This window comes from Apodemus sylvaticus, chromosome 22, assembly GCF_947179515.1.
Source record: "Apodemus sylvaticus chromosome 22, mApoSyl1.1, whole genome shotgun sequence".
Lineage (NCBI taxonomy): Eukaryota > Metazoa > Chordata > Mammalia > Rodentia > Muridae > Apodemus > Apodemus sylvaticus.
In genome coordinates, this window is record NC_067493.1 from 11047700 (window position 1) to 11069844 (window position 22145).

Genomic DNA, 22145 nt, shown 5'->3' on the forward strand with positions numbered 1-22145 from the left:
TAAACAGAGACAGACAGAGATAGACAGATAAAGAAGAGAGGAAAAGGACAGAGCATAAGAAGGCTAACGACTCATAATGGCCCCTCGAAAACAAGGAAGGCTGGAGAGAGAGGTCAACCTCCTTATGTTTATTAAGGCAAAATCAAAAGAAAAAGTGAAATGAAACAAAACAAACCTAGCCGAATATTTTATTTTTCTTCAGATATTAAAAATATTTTTAAAAAGAACACAATGTAATGTATGCACTCACTAATAAGTGGTTATTAACCTAGAAAACTGGAATACCCAAAACATAATCCACACATCAAATGAGATACAAGAAGAAAGCAGGAGTGGTCCCTGGTTCTGGAAAGACTCAGTGAAACAGTATTTGGCAAAACCAGAACGGGGAACTGGGAAGGGGTGGGAGGGAGGACAGGGGAAGAGAAGGGGGCTTACGGGACTTTCGGGGAGTGGGGGGGGGGGGCTAGAAAAGGGGAAATCATTTGAAATGTAAATAAATTATATCAAATAAAAAAAAAGACAAAAAAAAAAAAAAAAAAAAAAAAAAAAAAAAAAAAAAACACAATCATCCAAAAGGAAGAGAGAGAGACAGAGACAGAAAGACATAGTGAGAGAGAGATGAAAAGATCTATTTTTTTTTTACCACTTTTTATTGTAATAAGAAAGTAATGACTTTAAAAATTAAAGCTGGCCCATCGTACTTTAACACTCATTAATACAATTTATTCTGTTGAGTAAGACAGGGATATGTGGTCAACACTACCATAATTTAATAAGGAATTTTAAAAAACCAAGAAAACAGCCAGTAAACTGCTTGAACTCATTATGGTTTTTATTATTAAAAAAGAAGGAACAAAATAAAGGTTAATGGTTGTATTTTCTAATTGTTAATAAATAATCATTAAATATTAAAAATCGGTCCACTTTTCTAAAAAAAAAATTGGTCCATCATATTATTCACTGTTGTATCATGAGTACTGTACTAAAAACAAATTTTGGCTTTAATGAAAAGGACAACTTGTCAACTAGGAATCAAGGTGACATGGAGAACAGAATACCAACTTCACCATTGCCCTAATGCTAAAGACCAAGAGTGATATACACAACAACCAGGCAACTAGCTGACAATCCTCTTAGGAAAAGAAAAGTTAAGGAAAATGGCCAACTTAAACCTCATTTAAATAAAAAAAAAAGTCCAGATTTGACATCTGGTAGACCTGGGGTGGAGGAAATTATGATCCAGATGGGCAGAAATCTGGCCAACATAGTAACATACTGGGCTGGAGAGATGTCTCAAAGGTTAAGAGCACTGACTGTTCTTCTGAAGGTCCTGAGTTCAAATCCCAGGAACCACATGATGGCTCACAACCATCTGTAATGAGATCTGACACCCTCTTCTGGAGCATCTGAGGATAGCTACAGTGTACTTACATATAATAAATAAATGAGTGTTTTAAAAAAAATTAAATTAAATTAAATAAATAAATGAAAAACATAGCAAAATACAAGACAGAAGGAGGCAGGGGTGGGGGTGGGGAGACTGATTGCCTCTCATTGCCTTTCCCCTATCCAACATGTACCATATTGTCATCACGCTTTGAGGGAATATAGAGAGTGGAGAAAGTGCCTGCTGCCAGAGATCCGCACATCCCATCTAGATGGACACCAAGCCTGGGAAGCTAAGGTTCCCACAATTCTCCAGTGCCCCAGGATGAAACACAGAGATGGGTTGAGGCACAAGAAACACGAGGACCAGGTCCTTCCATGAGCAGACTAGTACCTCTACCCACAAGACACTGTGTTATTCCCAGCTTGAAGGAACTAGCTATCCATCCCTCCAGGACAAAGAGAAACCTCAAGCGAGGTGTGAGGGCTGGAGACCAGAGAGACATAGGTTTTATCCCTCACCTTCTCCCTTGCCTGCACCTCTGAAAGGATGCTCTTGGCTATGGTAGGATAGGAGTGATAAACGACACTCAGCTCCACCTACAACTCCCCTACCACCGCTAAACTTAAACATGCTTGTACAAGACCAGTGGATAGCAGAAGTGGCAGCCACAGGAAACAGTCCACATGGTTCCTCTGAAGGAGGAGCAGGAGAAGCAGTATTGGTAGCTAGAGAAGCCCAGAAAGGGAGACCCCATTGCCACCTTGTACAAAGGTATGCTTAAGAAACTAACCATAAACAATGAAGCAAGGCCTAAACAAGTTAAGAAAGTTACCCCATGATCTACTGACAAAAATCACTAAATCTCAAAATATTCTGAAAACAGATAACAGCTAATAAAAGCCTTAGAAAACTTGAAAAACTCATTATATATATAAAGTATAAATGTGTGCCTACAATTATGCTTCCCAATACACTGTGTAAGCAGATGATTACAATCAAGAAAGACTAATTCCAGAAAAGAAATCCAGATGCCCAGACTCTGTTTTGCCTCATCTGGGTCTTTTATAAAATAATCCCAGTGTTTTATATCTGACAAAACAGGGAACCAAAGTAACTTGGATAAAACCCAACTCTAGATCCTTTCTACTGTGCTATATATCAGTCTTCTGGTAAATGCTTCTCTAAAAGAATGATTTTTTTTTAAAGATTTGTGGTTTTAACAATTTATTCCACAAGGAAACCAATGAGAAAGGATTCCCAATTTCTTTCAAATTGTAATGCAAGGTAGTAAAGACACATAAAGGTCTTATGAATGTGAAGAGACTAGTTTTCTAAGACAGCTATGAAAATATTTCTTCTAAAAAACAAGTTCACTCAAATGAGGCATTTAGATTCTGGTTCCAAAACAGGCTGTGTCCTTTCTTAAATCAGGGTTTCCCTACTCTGTAGCCTTCCCTTGAAAATACTGTTCTCCTGGTGCTATCTCCCAAATGCTGGGATTAGGTACCACCGTGTCTACCTTTAAATTCTTAAAAATACTGAAGAACACAAACTTCAGTGTCTTCATTGTGACATAAGCCAAATGGCTAATAACTTATTTAGTTAATACGAAAACAATTCATACCATGCTTTTCGATCCCAATCTAAATTTAGACACAGTAGATTGGGTTTCAGGAAAACACCATCATCCAATTCCAGAAAACATAACTAGGCACTGGTCATCTGCTCAGATTTAGATTTTGTTGTGATTCAAGTTGTCACTTGTAGAAGTTTGGACCTAGGTCTTCTTCCCAGCCCCATGCTCCCAGAAATAAAACTCAGACTCAAAATATGTATACTTACAAATATCTTGGCCTTATAGCTAGTCTTCTCTGACTAGGCCATAGTGCATTATAACCCACTTACTCAAATCTACTTTCTGACACATGACTACCTACCTGGGCTCAGGTACCATGTGTCAGTCTTGTCACATTTTCCCAGGCAAATATCTCATCCCTGGCTCTATCCCAGAATTCTTTCTGCCTTCTGAATGTCTCATCTTGTATTCTACATTTTCCTATAGGCCATAGTTTTCTTTTAGTACAATACACAAAATATTCTCTCTACAGTCACTAGCATCATTAAAACCTTCAAATTCAAATTCTTAATTATTCTAATTCTACTTGTACTTCTAAGGTACCAACACCACCAGCAATATCCAGAAGCCACCCAGAGGTTACTATGGCTTTTAAACACTCATGTGTACCTGCTTCTCCTTTCAGGATTTTATTTTGGTAATACTGCCACCCCAGTTGGATGTTAGCACCACGATGAAAAGGTGACCTTCCTGTGCCATGGTTGCTGACAGAGCCACTGTTTTTCCTGTGAGAAAAAAAAATTGAATTGTTTCTCTAAGTACAAAAGGATGTTAAGGTCATGTAATGGAATTTTTTCATGCAATTTTAATTATATAATATTTGTTCTTTAATCACTTATGCATTAAATCTTAAAAAGCATCACCATATAACATCACCTAATGTTTTTTAAGACAGGGTCTTCTGAAATTCTCTATGTAGACCACGCTGGCCAGGAACTCACTGATGTTCACCTGCTAGGATTAAAAGCATGCACCACGCATGGCTCCAGCAATGTTTCTGTAAACCGACTCAATCTAAAATCAGCAGAGTCAGTTTTCCATGGCTTTTCATTTCTTACAATGAAAAGCAGACAACTCAGATCCCAGGCTCAAATTGTAGGAATAGACAACAAAACAAAAACTATAAACAGACTTTTACAATTCGGATATAAATACGTTTATCCTCCCATTTTATTTTTTTTTTTAATTTTATAGCAATAGAAACAAACTGGAGATTCATGCACAGCAATGAAAATCTGATGTTTAACATATAACCAAATGTGAATTTCAGACCCCCCAGATTTTGCTTTCGTTAAGAACATTACTTTAATGTATCATTTCCTTTTATGTATAAAATTACAAGACAACAATAATGTTGTAAAACTGATGTGCAAGTAAAACACCACAGGCTTAGAGGGCAGGAGACTCAGAACAAAGAAACACATAACACAGAAAGTCTTCTTGCCTCTCCATATAAACTAGAAAAAAAGAACAATTTACTAGAAGGTAAGTTGTCCCAAGGCTAAAACTAATTCTTTCAAATTCAAAATAATACTTTTCAGAGCTAAGTCACAACTACCTAGGACAATTTTCTAGGATTTTCACATAAGAGAAAAACTGACTTTAAATAGAAAACACTATTGTAGCTTTCTTGTCAAGAAAGAACTAAGGAAAAATCCTAAATAAATGTTTCAATACTAGTAAGTAGTACACACATAAACCTAAAATTTCATTAAAAAAAAAAAAAGCAGACTGCCCAGATGACTCACCTCTAGAGTATAAAATTATCAAAACCCAAAGATTAGTATGTTTACCTACATTCATAGAGGAGAGTTACTTCAACAGAAGAACAGAAAGTCTGAAGACACAGGATAATAGAAATTTTCCCTTAACAAACAATAAAAAGATATGAAAAATATCCAGAAAATATCCTCATCTATTTGAGATAATACAGTCCTCAATTTAAGATACTCTTCTCTGTATATTTCAGCTTACACCAAGCAGTAGTTTTCTAATTTTCCTACACTTGTGAATATAGGCTCCAGCCAATTTGAACAAAGGAATAGATTTGACTAAGAAAAATCAAAATAATTTCCAAAGAATACATTGTTATCAATTCACACACACACACACACACACACACACACACACACACACACACACACACACACACACACACACATTGATATGTATCAACTTTCTTAAAACAAACAAGAATACAGACCTTTGAGATCTGTTATATTTCTTATAGCCCCTGAGACAAAGAAGCAATCAATATCAACATGCCTTACAGAGCTCTGCTGTCTGGGCCAGCTCAATTTGCCTAAAAGGAAAAAAGAACATTCAAACCCAAACTAATACTTATCATTTAAAACAGATTAGTTTAGAAATCACATTCAAGAAGAATGGTATCATAACATAATATAGAATATACTATGGACTGTATACCACCTTAATAGATGAATTTCAGTTTCTCTAGTTATCTGATAGAATTTTAAATCACTTCTAACAACACCATGGTATTCTTTCTTATTCTATTTTCTAATTGTCTTCTTTTAAAATTTAATTTTACAAGATAAATTTGATTATTTGTAACAATTTTGGTATGTGTAGTTTCACATACTTAGCTTTAATAAGCTCCATTCTGCACAACTCTACAAACTTTATTTAATGAAACAACAATAACAATGGCTACTGCCTCCCAGTGTTCTTGATAAGTATTAAAACAAAGAGGTTTACAGGGGGATAGATTAATTCTCACAGCACTATGGAAAACATTACTACTACCCCCACCTTTTATAGACTAGTAATTTAAGTCCCACAGCTGATGAATGCCCAAATTGCAATTTAACTCCAGTCTGCTTGATTTCCAACTTTTTAGGCTATCATACTACTCTTCTAATTAGACATATTTCAAAAAGTCCACAGAAAAAAACAAAAATCTACATACAAAGGGAATTTTTCTTTCACCATTAGATGTTACTAGTTCTGCAGCACGTTTATTGCATTTATGGAGCTGAAAGTTAATATTATCTCATAAGAACAATTACTGACTTAGAAAAACCACAGATTGTTTATAAGGATTATTATAATCCAACTATTAGGATAATATTACTTTATAATAATTTTATTACAAATACCCCTCATGGTGTTCCAAAATATAATAGTACAGGTCCTAAATCTCAGAATCTAAACTCTAAGAACTTTCTAAGTTTATAAGAAGTTCTGATTTCAAAGAATATGCTTGCGTATCAGCTTTAAACAACAAAACAAAACAAAATAAAAAACTTACTCCCGAACAACTGAGCCACTTCACGTACTAACTGTGAGGCGATTGTCTAGTCCCACTAGGTGCAAGGCACTGAACCTTTCTCCCTGCTGCTTTTAAGCAGATGTATGCTGGGCATCACTGATTCCTGTCGTTCCTCTTGCAGAGAGGAAATGGGCCAGAAAGGCAAACACCCATGCATGCTCCTGTCGCAGAAAGTGGCAGAGCAAGGACTCAGATCCAGGCTACACTAAATCAAACTCTTGCCATTCTCTATGTAAATTTCACTAATCACGATCTTTCTTTTGTAGAACAAGGTATCAAACTCAGGGCCTTGAATATGTAAGGCAAACAACAATCACAATTCTACTGTTCAAAGTACTATGAAACAGAAGGTAAACAACCTAAAAAATGTTAAATATTTAAGGGGTACAGAAGATTTAAATAAAATGCCTATCACATGGTTTCTTACAACATATAAATTTAAAAATTTACTCCCATTCATTGACCTAACTCATAATAGTATTCTAAAGCTTTCAAGATCAAGTGACCTTTGGTTTAAAAAAACCAAGAAACAAATAACAGATGGCATTATTATGAAATATTCCAAACTACTGGCTAAAAGCCTATTTAGATATACAAACAAATAACATAAGAGCAACAAACATTCACATAGAAAGACCCTGCAACTTTCTAAAACCCCATTAGCATCTCCCTCTTTATGCCTCCCTTTCCACAGTTATAAAGATTACTATCATATAATCTTGAACCTTACTTTTTGCCCACAAAAAAAAAAAAGACCAAAACCTTTCTCAAAATAACTGAACTAGAATCTAGTTTAAGTAACAACTATCACAAAACAGCTTCCTGTTGGATTGGGATGACAAGTGTTAGCCACACACACAAATGAGACAATCTACATAGATGTTAAACCAATCTCCCTAAGTTTACCACATAGTTACAACAGTTCTATTTCAATGTTAATTTTTAAGAGTGCATTATTGAAACAGCCTTCTAGAAAATCTCAATTACCCTTACTAATCAGCATCATTCTCACAGGAGATTAGGAACGGAATATAAAATGTCACGTTTATACAGCTCATAAATTCAGCTGTTTATAAAGTCCCCATGAAGAAGGAAAGCTTGGAATCCCAGTGCATACAGCACTGAAATGACCTGACATTTTGAGGTAGCCACAGTTAAGTTTAATGGGAAACATAGTAGCAAAGTTTTCAGTTATAGTTACTGTAACTTATATAACCTAACATTCCTAGAGGATTTTTATATTAAGAAGTTTGGAATCATTAGAATACCAGTAAGAACATCAGAATGAAAGCATCAAATAGAACTGTTTTGAAGAAAACAATTTTAGTACCTACCTGTGTCAGGTACAAGGGAAGACCAGCCTGTTTTTATTTTGTTCCAAATCAGAGGAAGCTTGCCTGTTAAGATAAAGGATTGAGCAGGAAGTGAAGATCCACTTAAATATATTTAAAGTGCAAATTTACTAGGTATCACCAAACACCCAGAAGTCAACAAAATGATGTATTTTAAAAAATCAAGCCAGGTGCAGGACTTAAACTACAGCACTCAGAGACTGAGGGCAGGCAGATCTCTGTGAGTTCGAGGGTAACCTGGTCTACAAAGTGAGTTCCAGGACAGTCAGGGCTATACAGAAAACCCTGACTCAAAACCAAAACAAAATTCTGACAGTTAGCTTTAGTGTTGAACCATTATGACTCTAGATATCAATAGTAGCATATCTGACAAACAAATATGCATGTATTACTGGCAAGAAAATACACTGTTAACAAAACATGTCTATGCTGCTACAGCAGACTAGACAAAGGCATATTTGGAAAACAGCTGTGTAAGAAATATAGTAAAACACACATTTAAATAACTAACACTATTTGGATTTGTATTAAAGAGTCAGACCACACAAGCAGACCATCATGTACTTAGGTGATGCCATGTGAACCTTCTCTCTATTTTAATTGGTCAATCAAAGGTTAGAGTCTATGATTGGGTAGTGGAGGGGAAAGGTGGGATTGGAGGTTCAAAAGGGGGAGCAGGTAGAGGAAGAAAAAGAGAGAAGGAAGAGGAGAGGAGGAAGCCACTATGGACCACATGGATGGGAGAAAGCACAAATCTTAGTGATTGGGAAATAAGTATTTTGCCAATGAAGACATATGACTTATAATTAAAATATTTGGATTATGTGTCATTTATATGGGCTATAAGGGTTGGAAAATTTAGCAACAAATTCGTGCACCTTATATCCAGCTTAGAACTGAACTAAATTGAGAGGAAAATCCAGCCCCCTATATCCTAAACAACCAGAGGTAACACAGCCCTGAGCTGGGTCACAAGGTGGCGCCAATGTCACAGCATAGTTGGGGTTCCCTGAGCCTGAGAAAAATTCAAGGACCCAAAATCAATGCTGCCTGAAAAGCAACATTCACAGCTGAAGATCAGCAAGTGAACAACAACAGCTATCTTTCCAAAGCTTTCTTCACAGACACAGCAGACTGATCTAGGCGTTTCAGCCGCAAGCCAAACTTCCCCTGCAGCTTTCGAATTTCCAATATCCCCCCACCACACTTCTAAACAGGGCACAGGACAGACAAACCAGCTCTCCCAAATGCTTACACTGCAGGCTGCCTAATATCAACACACATGCTGAAGGCTATAGGCCAGACAAAAGATCCAGAGGGCTCAAAAACACAAAAGCCAAGGATCTTTGTGCGGTCAGCCCCTCCCTACTAATTAAAGACCAATAATAAATACTAGTAAAGACTAATAAAAAGGCCAATAGTAAATACTAATAAAAAACTAATAATAAAAGAACCACAATTTTCTAAATCCAACACCAGAGGGAAACAAACATACCAAAGAATAAGACCAAATATTAAGAAATAAATAGTAATTACTGCAATTGTTTTCTCATTCATTTCCTTCCACATGAATAAGGTGCTACAGAGAATTAAGGAGTTTCTTAACTAGTGATTATAAAAAGCAATGATATTTTTAAACAATTTTTTGTTTCTCAGAGTATATGTGACCGAAGTCTAGAAATTAAATTTGCCAAGGTACATTGAAGAAAATTTTGCATTTTCTAGAGACTAACTCTAAAACCTGTACTCGGATAGACTCTGAAGTAACACTTTACCAGCAAAACTTGTAATTATAAACAATATGATCTACACTCATTAAGCATAGCAAATATTTTGATTGATTAGTACTTAGTTTTAACTCAACAAACCTGTCCCTAATAGTTAGTTTCAGTCATCACAGAGACAACAGTACAATACTATACTAATGAAAATGTAGCTCTAGCTTTTGTCTATATAACAAGGACCTACACTAAGGACTAAAGAGTGCTAATAATCACATACATTAAGAGTCATAGCCCAGAGAAACAGATGACACTATATACTAGATACTTGTGCAATGTTCCTAATTCTCAGTATTACCAGCAATGCTGAGATAAACTAAAATACGTTAAATTGTTCTATGCAAAATATCTACTTCCTCAGGACAAAATTCTTGACAGAAGGGTTACAGTTTATGAAAACTTAAAACACAGAGTTGGTGTATAAAGTCACATCATACCTGAAACCATATCATAAACTAAAAAGAAAATAATTATCTAGACATGTAACTGTCTTTATTCATTAAACACACCCATTTTCCCAGTCATCATTCTCAGATTGCTTCCTCCAACAGCCCTGCCTCGTGGTGGGTAGAAAAAATTAAGTCAATTTTATATAATAATGTACTCTTCATTGATATTTATCAAGGGAAATGGGAAATTTGAAAATTCAAATGTCCAATTAACGGAAGACAAAAGATTAATGCCAAGTAAATTTTGTCAAATGCATTATTTTCAGGATGCTTTATCAGTACAATCTGTCCAGAGAACTTCCTCCCTACAGTTTAAGCCTCATATTTAAACACATTTCAACCTTTCAACTGGCTGAGTGAGGTCTATAGAGAATGAATCCATGCCCTCCTGAATAACAACACTTAACATTCACTTTGCATAAATCATCAATAAATCAAATTAACAGTCACTTACTTGTTACCACTAATTAGTTAAACAATCTACTAAAATATTCCCTTTGGAGTGTTTGTAGAAAGATACAGAGAGGAGGGGATATGTTCTATGGTGATGTGGTGAGGTATGGGAGAATGGGGTGCCTCAGCAGGCCCATGCTAAGGCATCCCTTCCCCCTGAGGACCAGCCACATGATGGTATAGTATAGAATAGAGTTTGTTAAGGGCATGGGGAGGGGAGTTAAGAGAGTGGTAGAGGCAGAGAAAGAGACACTAGAGAAGTAGAGTAGAGATGTAGAGGCCAACGATGGCACGTGGAGAGAGAGGGGGGAAGGCAATGAGAGAAGAGAAAAAGGGAAGCAGGAAAAGAGCAAGGGAGGAGCAAGAGACCAAGAGGGCAAGAGAGCAAAGAGGGGGCAACCAGGCTCTTTTATAGTGGGTCAGGCCTACCTGGCTATTGCCAGGTAACGATGGGATGGAGTTTGGACAGAATGCTAACATCCTTCATCATCTGACAGAAAATGGCTCTTAAACTAGGTCATACTAGCCACTCAAGAAAACACACACAGTATAACACACCTGCCATACAAACTGCACCCCGTGAGAAGTTCATTAAAAGAACACAGCACAAGGGACTGATTATCAGGATAAAATATGTAATACATGAGGCTGAAATATAATACAGCAAGGGGGTATTACTGCACACCCATGCCAAGATGTGCTCTTGAGAAATTACTACATGCAAGACATCAGGTGTGAGGAGGTTTACTGGGAGATAGCAGAGGGGTGAGGACCTGCAGACTGGGTAGAGGCAGACAAGAGCAGAGCCATGAGGGCAGATAAGGGAAGAGGGGGCCAGAGGACAGAAAACACTGGCAGAACTAAACTGTACCATACAACACCAGGATTACCAAACACTGACAGGTCTCTAGCTTCAGTCTTAGGGACTAACTAGTAAGCTCATTATTAGACAAAAAGAGGCAGAAAGTCAAATTTTTCTAGCCACAACTTAGACTATCACTGCATTACATTTCATAAATTAATACAATATTTACACTGCTTTTGGTAATTATGCATGTTTATATCAAAGATTATTATATGAAGCATTAAATACCCTATTAAAGTCAAATTAGCTTTTGTAAGATTTAGAAGAATCTTTAACACTTAAAACATATTTTATCCACACACTTGACTCTTTAGTTTTTGAAATGACCTTTGATTTGGTTTCTCTTTCTGAAATTTGTATTAATGACATATTCTATACATGAAATATGGCTAAAGACACACAGAAGTTGTCAGCTAAGTCATAGGAGTAAAAAAGAAAATTTAAATGTTTTAGGGGCATATGGAAAAGGCCCTGAGAATAAATTACTAATTCTGCGAACAGAAGAGTTTTGCTTTCAAATTTGCTCCAGGCAGGTGTGAGGGTGTTCAATGGTGTATTCATTACAAGCCCAGAACTGCCATGTGTTTCTCTTAAATTCTCCTTAAGTAGCTTATTTACCAGTCCTGAAGACTTTATCACTTAAGAGTCAGAGAAATTCCTATTAGAAAATTACTGTTTCCAAGAAACTCTGAATCTATACACCTAATTTTAAAAGCAAATGACTTGAGAATTCTGCTAATGTGTATGTCACAGTCATTAATGTAACTGAATAAGAATGTCCCCCACAGACTCAGATATTTGGACACTTAGCTGGTGGTGCTCCTTGGAAGGGATTAACAGATGCGGCCTTGCTGGAGGAAGTGAGTCCCCAGAGGTCAGCTTTGAGAGGTTAAAGACTGTTGCCATATTCAGTCTGCTTTCTCTGCTTCACACTTTGTGCCTGCAGATGTGAGCTCTCTGCATTCTACTCCAGCTGCCACGCCTGCTGCTTGCTGCATTGCTGCCCATCATGATGTCTATTAAACTATAAGCAAAGTTACTTTCTCATGGGAAGGGGAACAGGAAGGTCGCTTCCTCAGGTTTGCAGCTTGCTTGGGAGAACATCAGGTTCTCTGCGTGAGGAAGTGTCTCCTCTGTCTTGGTCGACTGAGAATGACAAAGACCCTAGGTTGCCTGGAAACTAGCAAGCTGGGAGCAATCTCCTCATGCCATTTCTCTACAGATAATAAAATATATCTTCAAATTTAAAGCCAGGTATGGGGTATTACACCTATAATTTCAGTGTCTGGGAGGTAGAATGAGGAGAATCAGGAGTTCAAGGACAGCTTCATTTGCATAATGAGCTCAGGACCAGGCTAGCCTACAGAAACAGTATCTGTTCTGAATGAATACATACATACATACATACATACATACATACATACATACATACATAAAAAATTAAAAATAGTAATTCATTTGATTGCTCATTTAAGAGCACCTATGCTCACCAAGGTTTCTGCTGTGAAAAGCCAGTGAGAAAATCCTTACTGATGGTGTAATAAGGAGGGTAGACAGGTCTGATACTCAGATAGATGCTTAGACTATAGATATGGATCAGGAGTGCAGTACTTGCCTGTCTTTCAAGAGGCTGTGAGCTTGGTGTCTATATTGAAGGAAAAACAACACCAAGCAAAGCCCACAAGAAACTAAAACTGTTTTCTATACAAAATTGTCCCAACCAAAGACACCTCCCAAGTAATGGAAATTAGTCAAGTATCAGAAGAGAACAAAATTTACAAAGATCTGCTACTTCTCCCCAAATGGGGTTCTTTCCACTCTGAGACCAATCTGTCAACTCCAGAGGAGTGGCTGAAAAGTAGCCATGTTTTTAACAAACACCATACTAAAAGAATGAGGACTGCAGTCTACAAATCTTCCAAATATTCTGATCTCTATATAAGGGGTTAGTATCTCAGAAATAAGAACAAACTAGAAGTAAACAAATCAAGTTTTCCAGAAATTAAACCCCACCTCACTTTAGTTTATCTGTGAAGTGGACTGAAGTAACTGGCAAGAAGCAACTGGCAAGACCAACTATATTCCATGTAGCAGCTATCCCTGGTGGTCAACTTGACTATATCTGGAATGAACTCTGACCTGGATCTTGGCTTAGATAGAGATCTTGAGACACAGTGGCTATGAATCCCAGAAGATTTTGACAGGGAAATCTCTAAGTTCAAAGTCATCAGGGAGCAGGGCAGTGGTGGTACACACCTGTAATCCCAGCACTCTGGGAGGCAGAGGCAGGTAGATTTCTGAGTTTAAGGCCAGCCTGGTCTACAGAGTGAGTTCCAGGACAGTCAGGACTATACATAGAAACCCTGTCTCAAACAACCAAAAAAAAAAAAAAAAAAAAAAAAGGAAACAAGAGTTGAACCTAACCAACTCTACAGTCTACTATCATTCTATACACTTAAAGAAAACAACACAGACAGATACACACAAACACACCCACAAACACACACACACAAAAATCCCTTCATGGGCTAGAGAAATGTCCCACTGGCTCCACAATTTAGAGTACTGAATGATTGTTTAAAAAAAAAAAAGGATTTGTATCTAGTACCTTTATAGGGGGTCACAATCACCTGTGACTACATATGAACAGATACCATAGCCAAAATGCCTACCATATTCTTTAGTTTTACCCTCCCTAGTACAGAGGATCAAATTCCTCTAATCTTTTTTTTTTTTTTTGAATTTTCGAGACAGAGTTTTTCTGTATAGACCTGGCTGTCCTGGAACTCACTCTGTAGACCAGGCTGGCCTCAAACTCAGAAATACGCATGTCTCTGCCTCTCAGAGTGCTAGGACTACAGGTATGTACCACCACTGCCTGGCGAAATCCTCTATTCTTAAAGGAAGTTTTGTTAATTCAATATCAAGAACACATTTGTAGAGCCGGGCGGTGGTGGTGCACGCCTGTAATCCCAGCACTCTGGGAGGCAGAGGCAGGTGGATTTTTGAGTTCGAGGCCTGCCTGGTCTACAGAGTGAGTTCCAGGACAGCCAGGACTACACAGAGAAACCCTGCCTCGAAAAAATCAAATCAAAAAAAAAAAAAAAAAAAAAAAAAAAAAGAACACATTTGTAAAATGTTAATATCTAGGAGTGGTTGGATATGCAGAGAAGGAACATTTGTAATCAGTTTAATTTCTTTCTTTCTTTCTTTCTTTCTTTTTCTTTCTTTCTTTCCTTCCTTTCTTTCTTCCTTCCTTCCTTCCTTCCTTCCTTCCTTCCTTCCTTCCTTCCTTGTTTGTTTGCTTGCCTTCTTGCTTACTTTTTTTTGGATTTTTCGAGACAGGGTTTCTTTGTGTAGCTAGCCCTGGCTATCCTGGAATGCACTCTGTAGCTCAGCTATTGTTATGCATTTTGATTAAAAAAAAAAAACTTTTAAAAGGTTGGTTCATCTGGCACTTAAAAGAAATAGACAAAAAGCAGGAGAAAAACATGTGGCTGTGATTTCTTTCTGGTGGCTTAAGTGAAAAACTCTCTGACTGTGAGTTTGAGGCTAGCCAAGTTGACAGAGCAAGTTCCAGGCCAGGCCTGCAGGGCCTACACAAAGAGAAACACTATTTTGAGGCCAGACAAAGCAAAGCAGAAAAGGTTCTGCTTTTTAATTTACAGACATATGCTTTTTGTTGTTGTTGTTTGGTTGGTTTTTGGGTTTTGGTTCCCCACCCCCACCCCCAAGACTGGGTTTCTCTGTATAGCCCTGGCTGTCCTGGAATTCACTCTGTAGACCAGGCTGGCCTCAAACTGAAAAATCCGCCTGCCTCTGCCTCCCAGAGTGCTGGGATTACAGGCGTGCGCCCACCGCCTGGCCTTTTGTTTTTCTTTTTTTTGGGGGTTTGACGTATGCTTTTTCTAGTACTATTGACCATAGAATTTTGATCATGAAGGCATGTTGGATTTTGTTTGTTTGTTTGTTTTGTTTTTTTGTTTTTCGAGACAGGGTTTCTCTGTGTAGCTCCAGCTGTCCTGGAACTCACTCTGTAGACCAGGCTGGCCTCAAACTCAGAAATCCGCCTGCCTCTGTCTACCAGAGTGCTGGGATTACAGGCGTGCACCACCACCGCCCAGCAACAAAACCAACTTTTAATAAACAAGTAGATACCAGGAAATGCTCACAAAAATACTTAGCCTTTATTTCTCTTTCCTATAACAACCATTCAAAGAATGCAGAGACAATAGTAATTTTTAATTTTTATTTTTTCGAAGTAAAAAAAAGGCCTCAGCCGGGCGGTGGTGGCGCATGACTGTAATCCCAACACTCTGGGAGGCAGAGGCAGTCAGATTTCTGAGTTCAAGGCCAGCCTGGTCTACAGAGTGAGTTCCAGGACAACCAGGGCTACACAGAGAAACCCTGTCTTGAAAAAACCAAAAACCAAAAACCAAAAACCAAAAAAAAAAAAAAAACCAAAAAAGGCCTCAAACCAAGACAACTACAAGATAATTTTATGAACATATATCATAATGAAATCCATTATTTTGAATACTAATGAAAAGGAATAGATTTTAATTGTTCTTACTAAAAAATTAGTGAGGGAATTAATGTATGCCAACTAGATCAAATTTGCTATGGCACAGTATCTAGATATTGTGCAATATCTGGCTTCTCATAACTGTATTTATCCTACATATTTCAAAATAATCCATTATACATAGATTATACAAAATAATCCATTATACATAATAAATTTTTATTTTTATGAAAATGTGGACACAAAGAGATGCATATATGTAGTAAGTTTCACGTTGAGTTTTATTAAGGGAGAATAAAAAGGGTAAAGGATAGAAGGAGCAGTTATTAGGCAAATACCTTACCGCAGCATCTACATTTGCAGGTGAGTCTCCACTAGGATCTGCCAGCATAGAAATGACACTAATAATGATGGTTTCCACAGTATGGATAGGTAAACAGCGTTCCTCTGGCTTCTCATAACCATATTTATCCTCCCCAGGCTCATGAAGAATAGAAATGCAAAACATCACCATTTTTATCAACTGTAAAATTATAGAATAAGAATTGTTTAAATTTGGTTACACATAATCTATTACAAATGTGATACTTATGTATATAAAACATTATTTACATGGAGATTTCCTAATGTAATCTACTAACTTTTAAGAATGTTACAGATTAACTATATTTTACATTCTTTAAAATTACAAGTGATTGCAGACCTCCACTGCTGTCCCTGATTCAAAGGACATGCCGTCTCTTTTCTACTTCTCCAATTCTTTATTCTCAGCATTTACAGTTGTCTTTCTCTCAAATTCTAGTTAAGATGGTCCTCAAGGTTCAGCAAATAAAAATTTTAAAGGGGGAGGGTGATGTAATAATAATAAAAATTAACAGACTCAAAGAAAGACACACGTTGGAGAGATATCTCAGTGATTAGAAGCATTCGCCATGAGCTGGAGAAATGGCTCAGCGGCTAAGAGCACTGACTGCTCTTACAGAGGTCTTGAGTTCAATTCCCAGCAACCACATGGTGGCTCACAACCAAATGTAATAAGATATGATGCCCTCTTCTGGTGTGTCCTAAGTCTGCTATAGTGTACTCACATATATAAAATAAATAAATATATCTTTAGAAACACTGGCTGCTCTCACAGAAGACCAGAGTACGATTCTGAGAACTCACATGAGAGTTCACACCCTACAGTCCCAGAGAATCTGACACCCTTTTCTGGCCTCTGTGGATACCAGGCATGCATGTGGTATACAGACATATATATATAAGCAAAACATCCACATACTAAAAATAATAAAATAGGGGCTAGAGAGACGTTGCAGTGGTTAATAACACTGGGGCTCTTGCAGAGGACCTAAGTTTAATTCCCAGCACCCACAAGGCAATTCACAATCATCTGTAATTCTGCTTCCAGGGGAGCCAACACCTTTGTCCTACATCCATGGGTACATGGTACACATACATATATGCAGATAGAACTGGGTACATGGTACACATACATATATGCAGATAGAACACTCATAAACATAAATATACACAATAACAAAAGCTTTAAAATAAATAAGTGATTCTCATAATCTACTTCACAAACTCATTTTAAATGCAAGTTCTATATAGTAACAGTCAGTGGGGTAGAAATACAGAAATATCCTCAATTTTATAGGGGATAAAGAAAGACACAACTATATCTCACTTTGCACTATTTTATCCAAAAGTAAATATTCTCAAAAAATCCTACAGTGTTAATCTATAAACATATTCAAATAATTATATCAGCAATTAATAAAAGTAACTTTTCACAGTAAATGTCTTCTGTCAAAAATACTATTATTACTTGAAGAAGTTTACAAAACAAGTAGGAATAAATAAATTTTCTGAGTATAAAAAGATTTCAATCAGTAATAACATATGTATGCTTGTTTGGTTGGCTGTTGTTTTGAAAGAGTTTTAACTGTCCCTGTTAGAAATCTTTCTATCCCAACTCATGGTTAAAGAACACAGGGAGACTGAGGGAATAGGGAGAGACAGAAACAGAAGGAGGGAGGGAGGAAAGGAGGGAGGGTGGGTGTTTGTTTGTCAAGGGATATAAAATTAATCAATCCAACAAGTACTTTTTGAAGCCCTACTGTAAAGCAAAATTACTCTTCACATGTAATCAAAAACTCATGTTTTTGCTGATTTATACAGAAACTTTCCTTTAACTGAGGTTTCTCTTCTTAACCCACTCCCATGGCTTGTGAAATCCAACAAAATGGAGTTAACAAATAAAAAAGGAACAGTATTAAACATTGTAACATTCAGCCCAAAATGTTGTTTTTGTTTTCCCCTACGTTTTACAAAATAAGGAACTGTCTTTGAAAAAATGAGATTGAATAATTGTATATAATTCCATCAGAAGGAATCTATTTAAGATCAAGATTTGGAAGATAGGAACTGAAGGGTATATGTAGCTCAGAGAAAAGAGGACTTGCCCAGAATGCATAGCCTTGGTCCCACATCCAGCATCCTATAAACCAGTCATGACAGCACATATTTATAAGTTCAACACTCAAGAGGTAAACATAAATAGAAAGATTAGTAGTTCAAGGATATCCTTAGCTACAAGATCAAGGCCAGCCTGGAATGCATGAGACCTTCTATCAACCCCCAACCCCCAAATCATTAATGGGTCTGTTAAGATTACTCCATTGTTAAGAGTATTCGCTGTTCTTCCAGAGCACTTGAGTTTGATTCCCAGCAACTATGTGGTAGCACAACCTTATATAATTGTAGTCCTAGGATATACAAAACCCACTTTTGTGATCTTGAGGCACCAGGTACACATATACAAGGACCCACCTACATGCAGGCAAAGCACCCATACACACAGAACAAATTAATAATAATATAGTGTGGTGGCCTATGCCTTTAATCACATAATATAGGAGGTGGAAGCAGACAGATTTCTGAGTTCCATGCCAGCCAAGGGTAGATGATAAGACCTGATAGATAGATAAATAGATAAGATAGATAGATAAGATAGGTAGAATAGATAAGATAGATAGATAAGATATATAGATAAGACAGATAAGATAGACAGATGATAGATAAGATAGATTAGATAGATAGATAGATAGATACATAGGATAGATAAGATAGATAAGATAGATAGATAAGATAGATAGATAGATAGGATAGATAGATAGGATAGATAGATGATAGATATATAAGATAGATAGATAAGAAAGATAGATAAGATAGATAGATAGATGATAGATAGATAAGATAGATAATAGATAGATAGACAGAAAAGATAGACAGACAGATAGATAGATAGATAGATAGATAGATAGATAGATAGATAGATAAAAAGATAAGATAGATAGATAGATAGATAGATAGATAGATAGATAGATAGATAGATAGATAGATAGATAGATAGGATGGGTGGATACATACATACATACACACATACATACATACATACATACATACATACATACATACATAAGCAAACACCACAATAATAATAATAACAATTTTAAAAGAAAATAACTTTTAAAAAGCAATCATTTGGTAGAACAGTAATGGTGAATGTTTTTTGTCCCAGTACTCAGAAGGCAGAGGCAGGAAGATCTCTAAGAGTTAGAGGCCAGTCTAGTTTACAGAGTGAGTTCCAGAACAGCCAGGACTACACAGAGAAACCCTGTCTCAAGAAACAAAAACAATTACTAGTCATTTAAATTTGAATCATTTTAGATTTAAAGCTATAGAATCTTAAAATATTTTAATTTCACACGTCACTTCAAAAATGAGAATATCTATCTCATTAATTAACAGATTAATATCTGTTGACATGAAATTTATTTTTATTTTACTATATATAGCAAATAAAATTACAATTTTTTCCATTTCTCAGTTAAGAATTAAAAATCACAATGATACACAATTACAACCACTATACATCTTCCTCAAATCAAATTGCCTATACAAATTCTTTACTTTCCCTAAATCTTCAGTATCTAAAATGCCCCGTTCTATTTTAATTAAATATTTCACTGAAGCAGAATCACACAATCAGTTTTGTTCTTTTAAATTTGTCATATTTCAATTATCATGTCTTCAAGATTCATCATTAAATGTTGGTAGAATGCATTCCAAGTTGAATGACCAAAATTAGAATCATGCTGAATCACACTTTTAAAATAAATATATCATTTATATAGTCAGCAGAAATAAACACTGATGCCATTATGGCTGTCTTATTCAAGACAAAAGTTCTTCTATACTGACACTGTTTAAATTCTAGTGATCTCTGATTTAAGCAACGTTTCCAAAAGTATGTTGAATGACAACTATGTTCTCTGTGAGATGTTAATTATTAACTCTATAGCTAGCTATACACTTAATATTTACATTTATTTTGCCAAAATGCTCTTAATTCCCCATACAATGTTTTGTCTGTTATTTTTTTCCCTTTTATCTCATTGCTCTTTACAAATGGATTTATTTCTAATACTAAATCCACTTGAAAACCCTGTATGAAATCTAGGCATGACAGTACAAATCTTTAATTCCAGCACATGACAGGCAAAACCAGGATAATTTCTGAGTTTAACGCCAGCCTGATCTACGTACATAATTTCAGGCCAGCCAATGTTACAGTGACAACCTGTCTCAAAAATAAAAGAACCAATCAACCAAACAAACAAACAAACAAAAAAACTAAACCAAAATGACAAACAAGTAAAAACCAACAACAGAAGAGAGAGAGAGGTCTAAACTGAAATACATCTAAGCTACACAAATTACTATTTGCCATGTAGTGTTTTTGGAAATTATTTTATTATTATTATTGTGTGTATCTATGAACACATAGGCCACAGACCATGTGCAGAGGCCAGAGCATAACTTAGTGGAATGCGATCTCTACCTCTATATGGATTCCAGGGATCAAACTCAGATTACTAGGCTTCCATGGCAAGAACTTTAACTCACTGAACAATTTTACCAGCTATCCCCATAACAACTTTAACACCCAACACATTATTCATCTAGTTGAAGCATACAATCCAATTGTTTCTATATAGTACACTTCTCAGTTATACAACCAAAGCACACACATTTTTAGGAACTTTTGTCGTCATTACCACCCCCACAAATTCTTTTATAATCTATATTGACCCTTCTCCCCTTCAAGCTGTCCAGCAGTCCTAAACAACCAGGAATATACTCTTCAGAGTTGCATATTCTTGAAATTTCATAAGTGGAATTATTAAATGATTGCTTCCATCTGTTTGTTAATTTGAAAAAATATTTATTTTCCATGTATGAACATATGCCTGTGTATGGCCGTGCATGTGAAGGCAGACACTGACAGATACCAAAGACATCTGGTTTCACTTTTTTGTTACCAAATCACACCAAACACTTTTATAAATCAAATCACGTTTCATTATATGTATATGCAGTATTTTGCTTTTACTTTCATCAACTGATAGGCACTAGTATTATGGCTAACTTTTAGCCATAACTTTTTAGCTAACATAAATAATTCTGCAATCTATAAGATTTTGGGATACACCTTTACAACTTTCTTTGTTATATAGCTAGAAGAGTACATGTTTGCATCATTACCACATACATTTTATGCAATGTTGAAGAGCAAATCTAAGGTTTTGTGCATGCTAGGTAAACACTCCCAGAGTGTGGTAGCGGCTCTTGCCTGTAAGCTGACCAATTGGCAACTTAAGACACAAAGATTACCAAAAGTTCAAGGCAAACTTTAGCTACATAGTGAGGTCCATGCTGATCTGGAACTCAAGCCTGCTACTCCTCATCTCCAAACAAAGCAGAAAACTAAGAAAAAAGAAAGAAAAGGGAAGGAAGGAAAGGAAGGAAGGAAGGGAAGGAAGGAAGGAAAGAAGGAAGGAAGGAAGGATGGAAGGAAGGAAGGATGGAAGGAAGGAAGGAAGGAAGGAAGGAAGGAAGGAAGGAAGGAAGGAAGGAAGGAAGGAAGGAAAGAACCTAAGAACCTTTGTATTTAGAGTCAATTACAAGACCATATGCACAAAAAAACCATAAAATCACTTAGCACTTTTACTGAGATAGTTGTGAAATCTTTAGTGACAGATCATTAAACTTGCAAATGTGAAAATAAAATTAGAATACTTACCATTTGGGGGCCAAATATCTGTAATGAATTTCATTTTAGGAGGCCGGAGGGGATAATCTTTTGGGAAAATGAGATAAGCCTTAAAAACACCACCTTCACTGAAAAAATAAAAGAAAAACCAGGTTCATGAAATTAAGTTATTCTTTATAAGTACTCAATCAGACAAATAAAAGGGTACAGATGATAAGCCAACAAAAAAGATAGACAAAAATACTAATTTCCTAAATACAAATACACAATTTAATAAA

General features: G+C 36.3%; 1 protein-coding gene and 2 long non-coding RNA genes across 3 annotated transcripts in view; all 3 read right to left on the reverse strand.

The window, feature by feature from the left end:
* The window catches only part of LOC127673293 (uncharacterized), an 882259-nt gene that overhangs the window by 235466 nt on the left and 624648 nt on the right, over window positions 1-22145 (reverse strand). Inside the window, exon 5 of the mRNA XM_052168860.1 lies at window positions 7656-7718. Coding sequence (XP_052024820.1) covers window positions 7656-7718 — 63 coding nt within the window. The remainder of the gene's footprint in view (window positions 1-7655; window positions 7719-22145) is intronic.
* Window positions 5232-7064, reverse strand: LOC127672351 (uncharacterized). Its single transcript, XR_007974969.1, has 2 exons — window positions 6301-7064; window positions 5232-5331 (listed from the first exon to the last, which is right to left on the reverse strand). It is a non-coding gene; the product is annotated as an uncharacterized LOC127672351 (long non-coding RNA).
* The window catches only part of LOC127672350 (uncharacterized), a 73353-nt gene continuing 67291 nt past the window's right edge, over window positions 16084-22145 (reverse strand). Inside the window, exon 3 of the long non-coding RNA XR_007974968.1 lies at window positions 16084-16269. This is a non-coding gene — a long non-coding RNA (uncharacterized LOC127672350). The remainder of the gene's footprint in view (window positions 16270-22145) is intronic.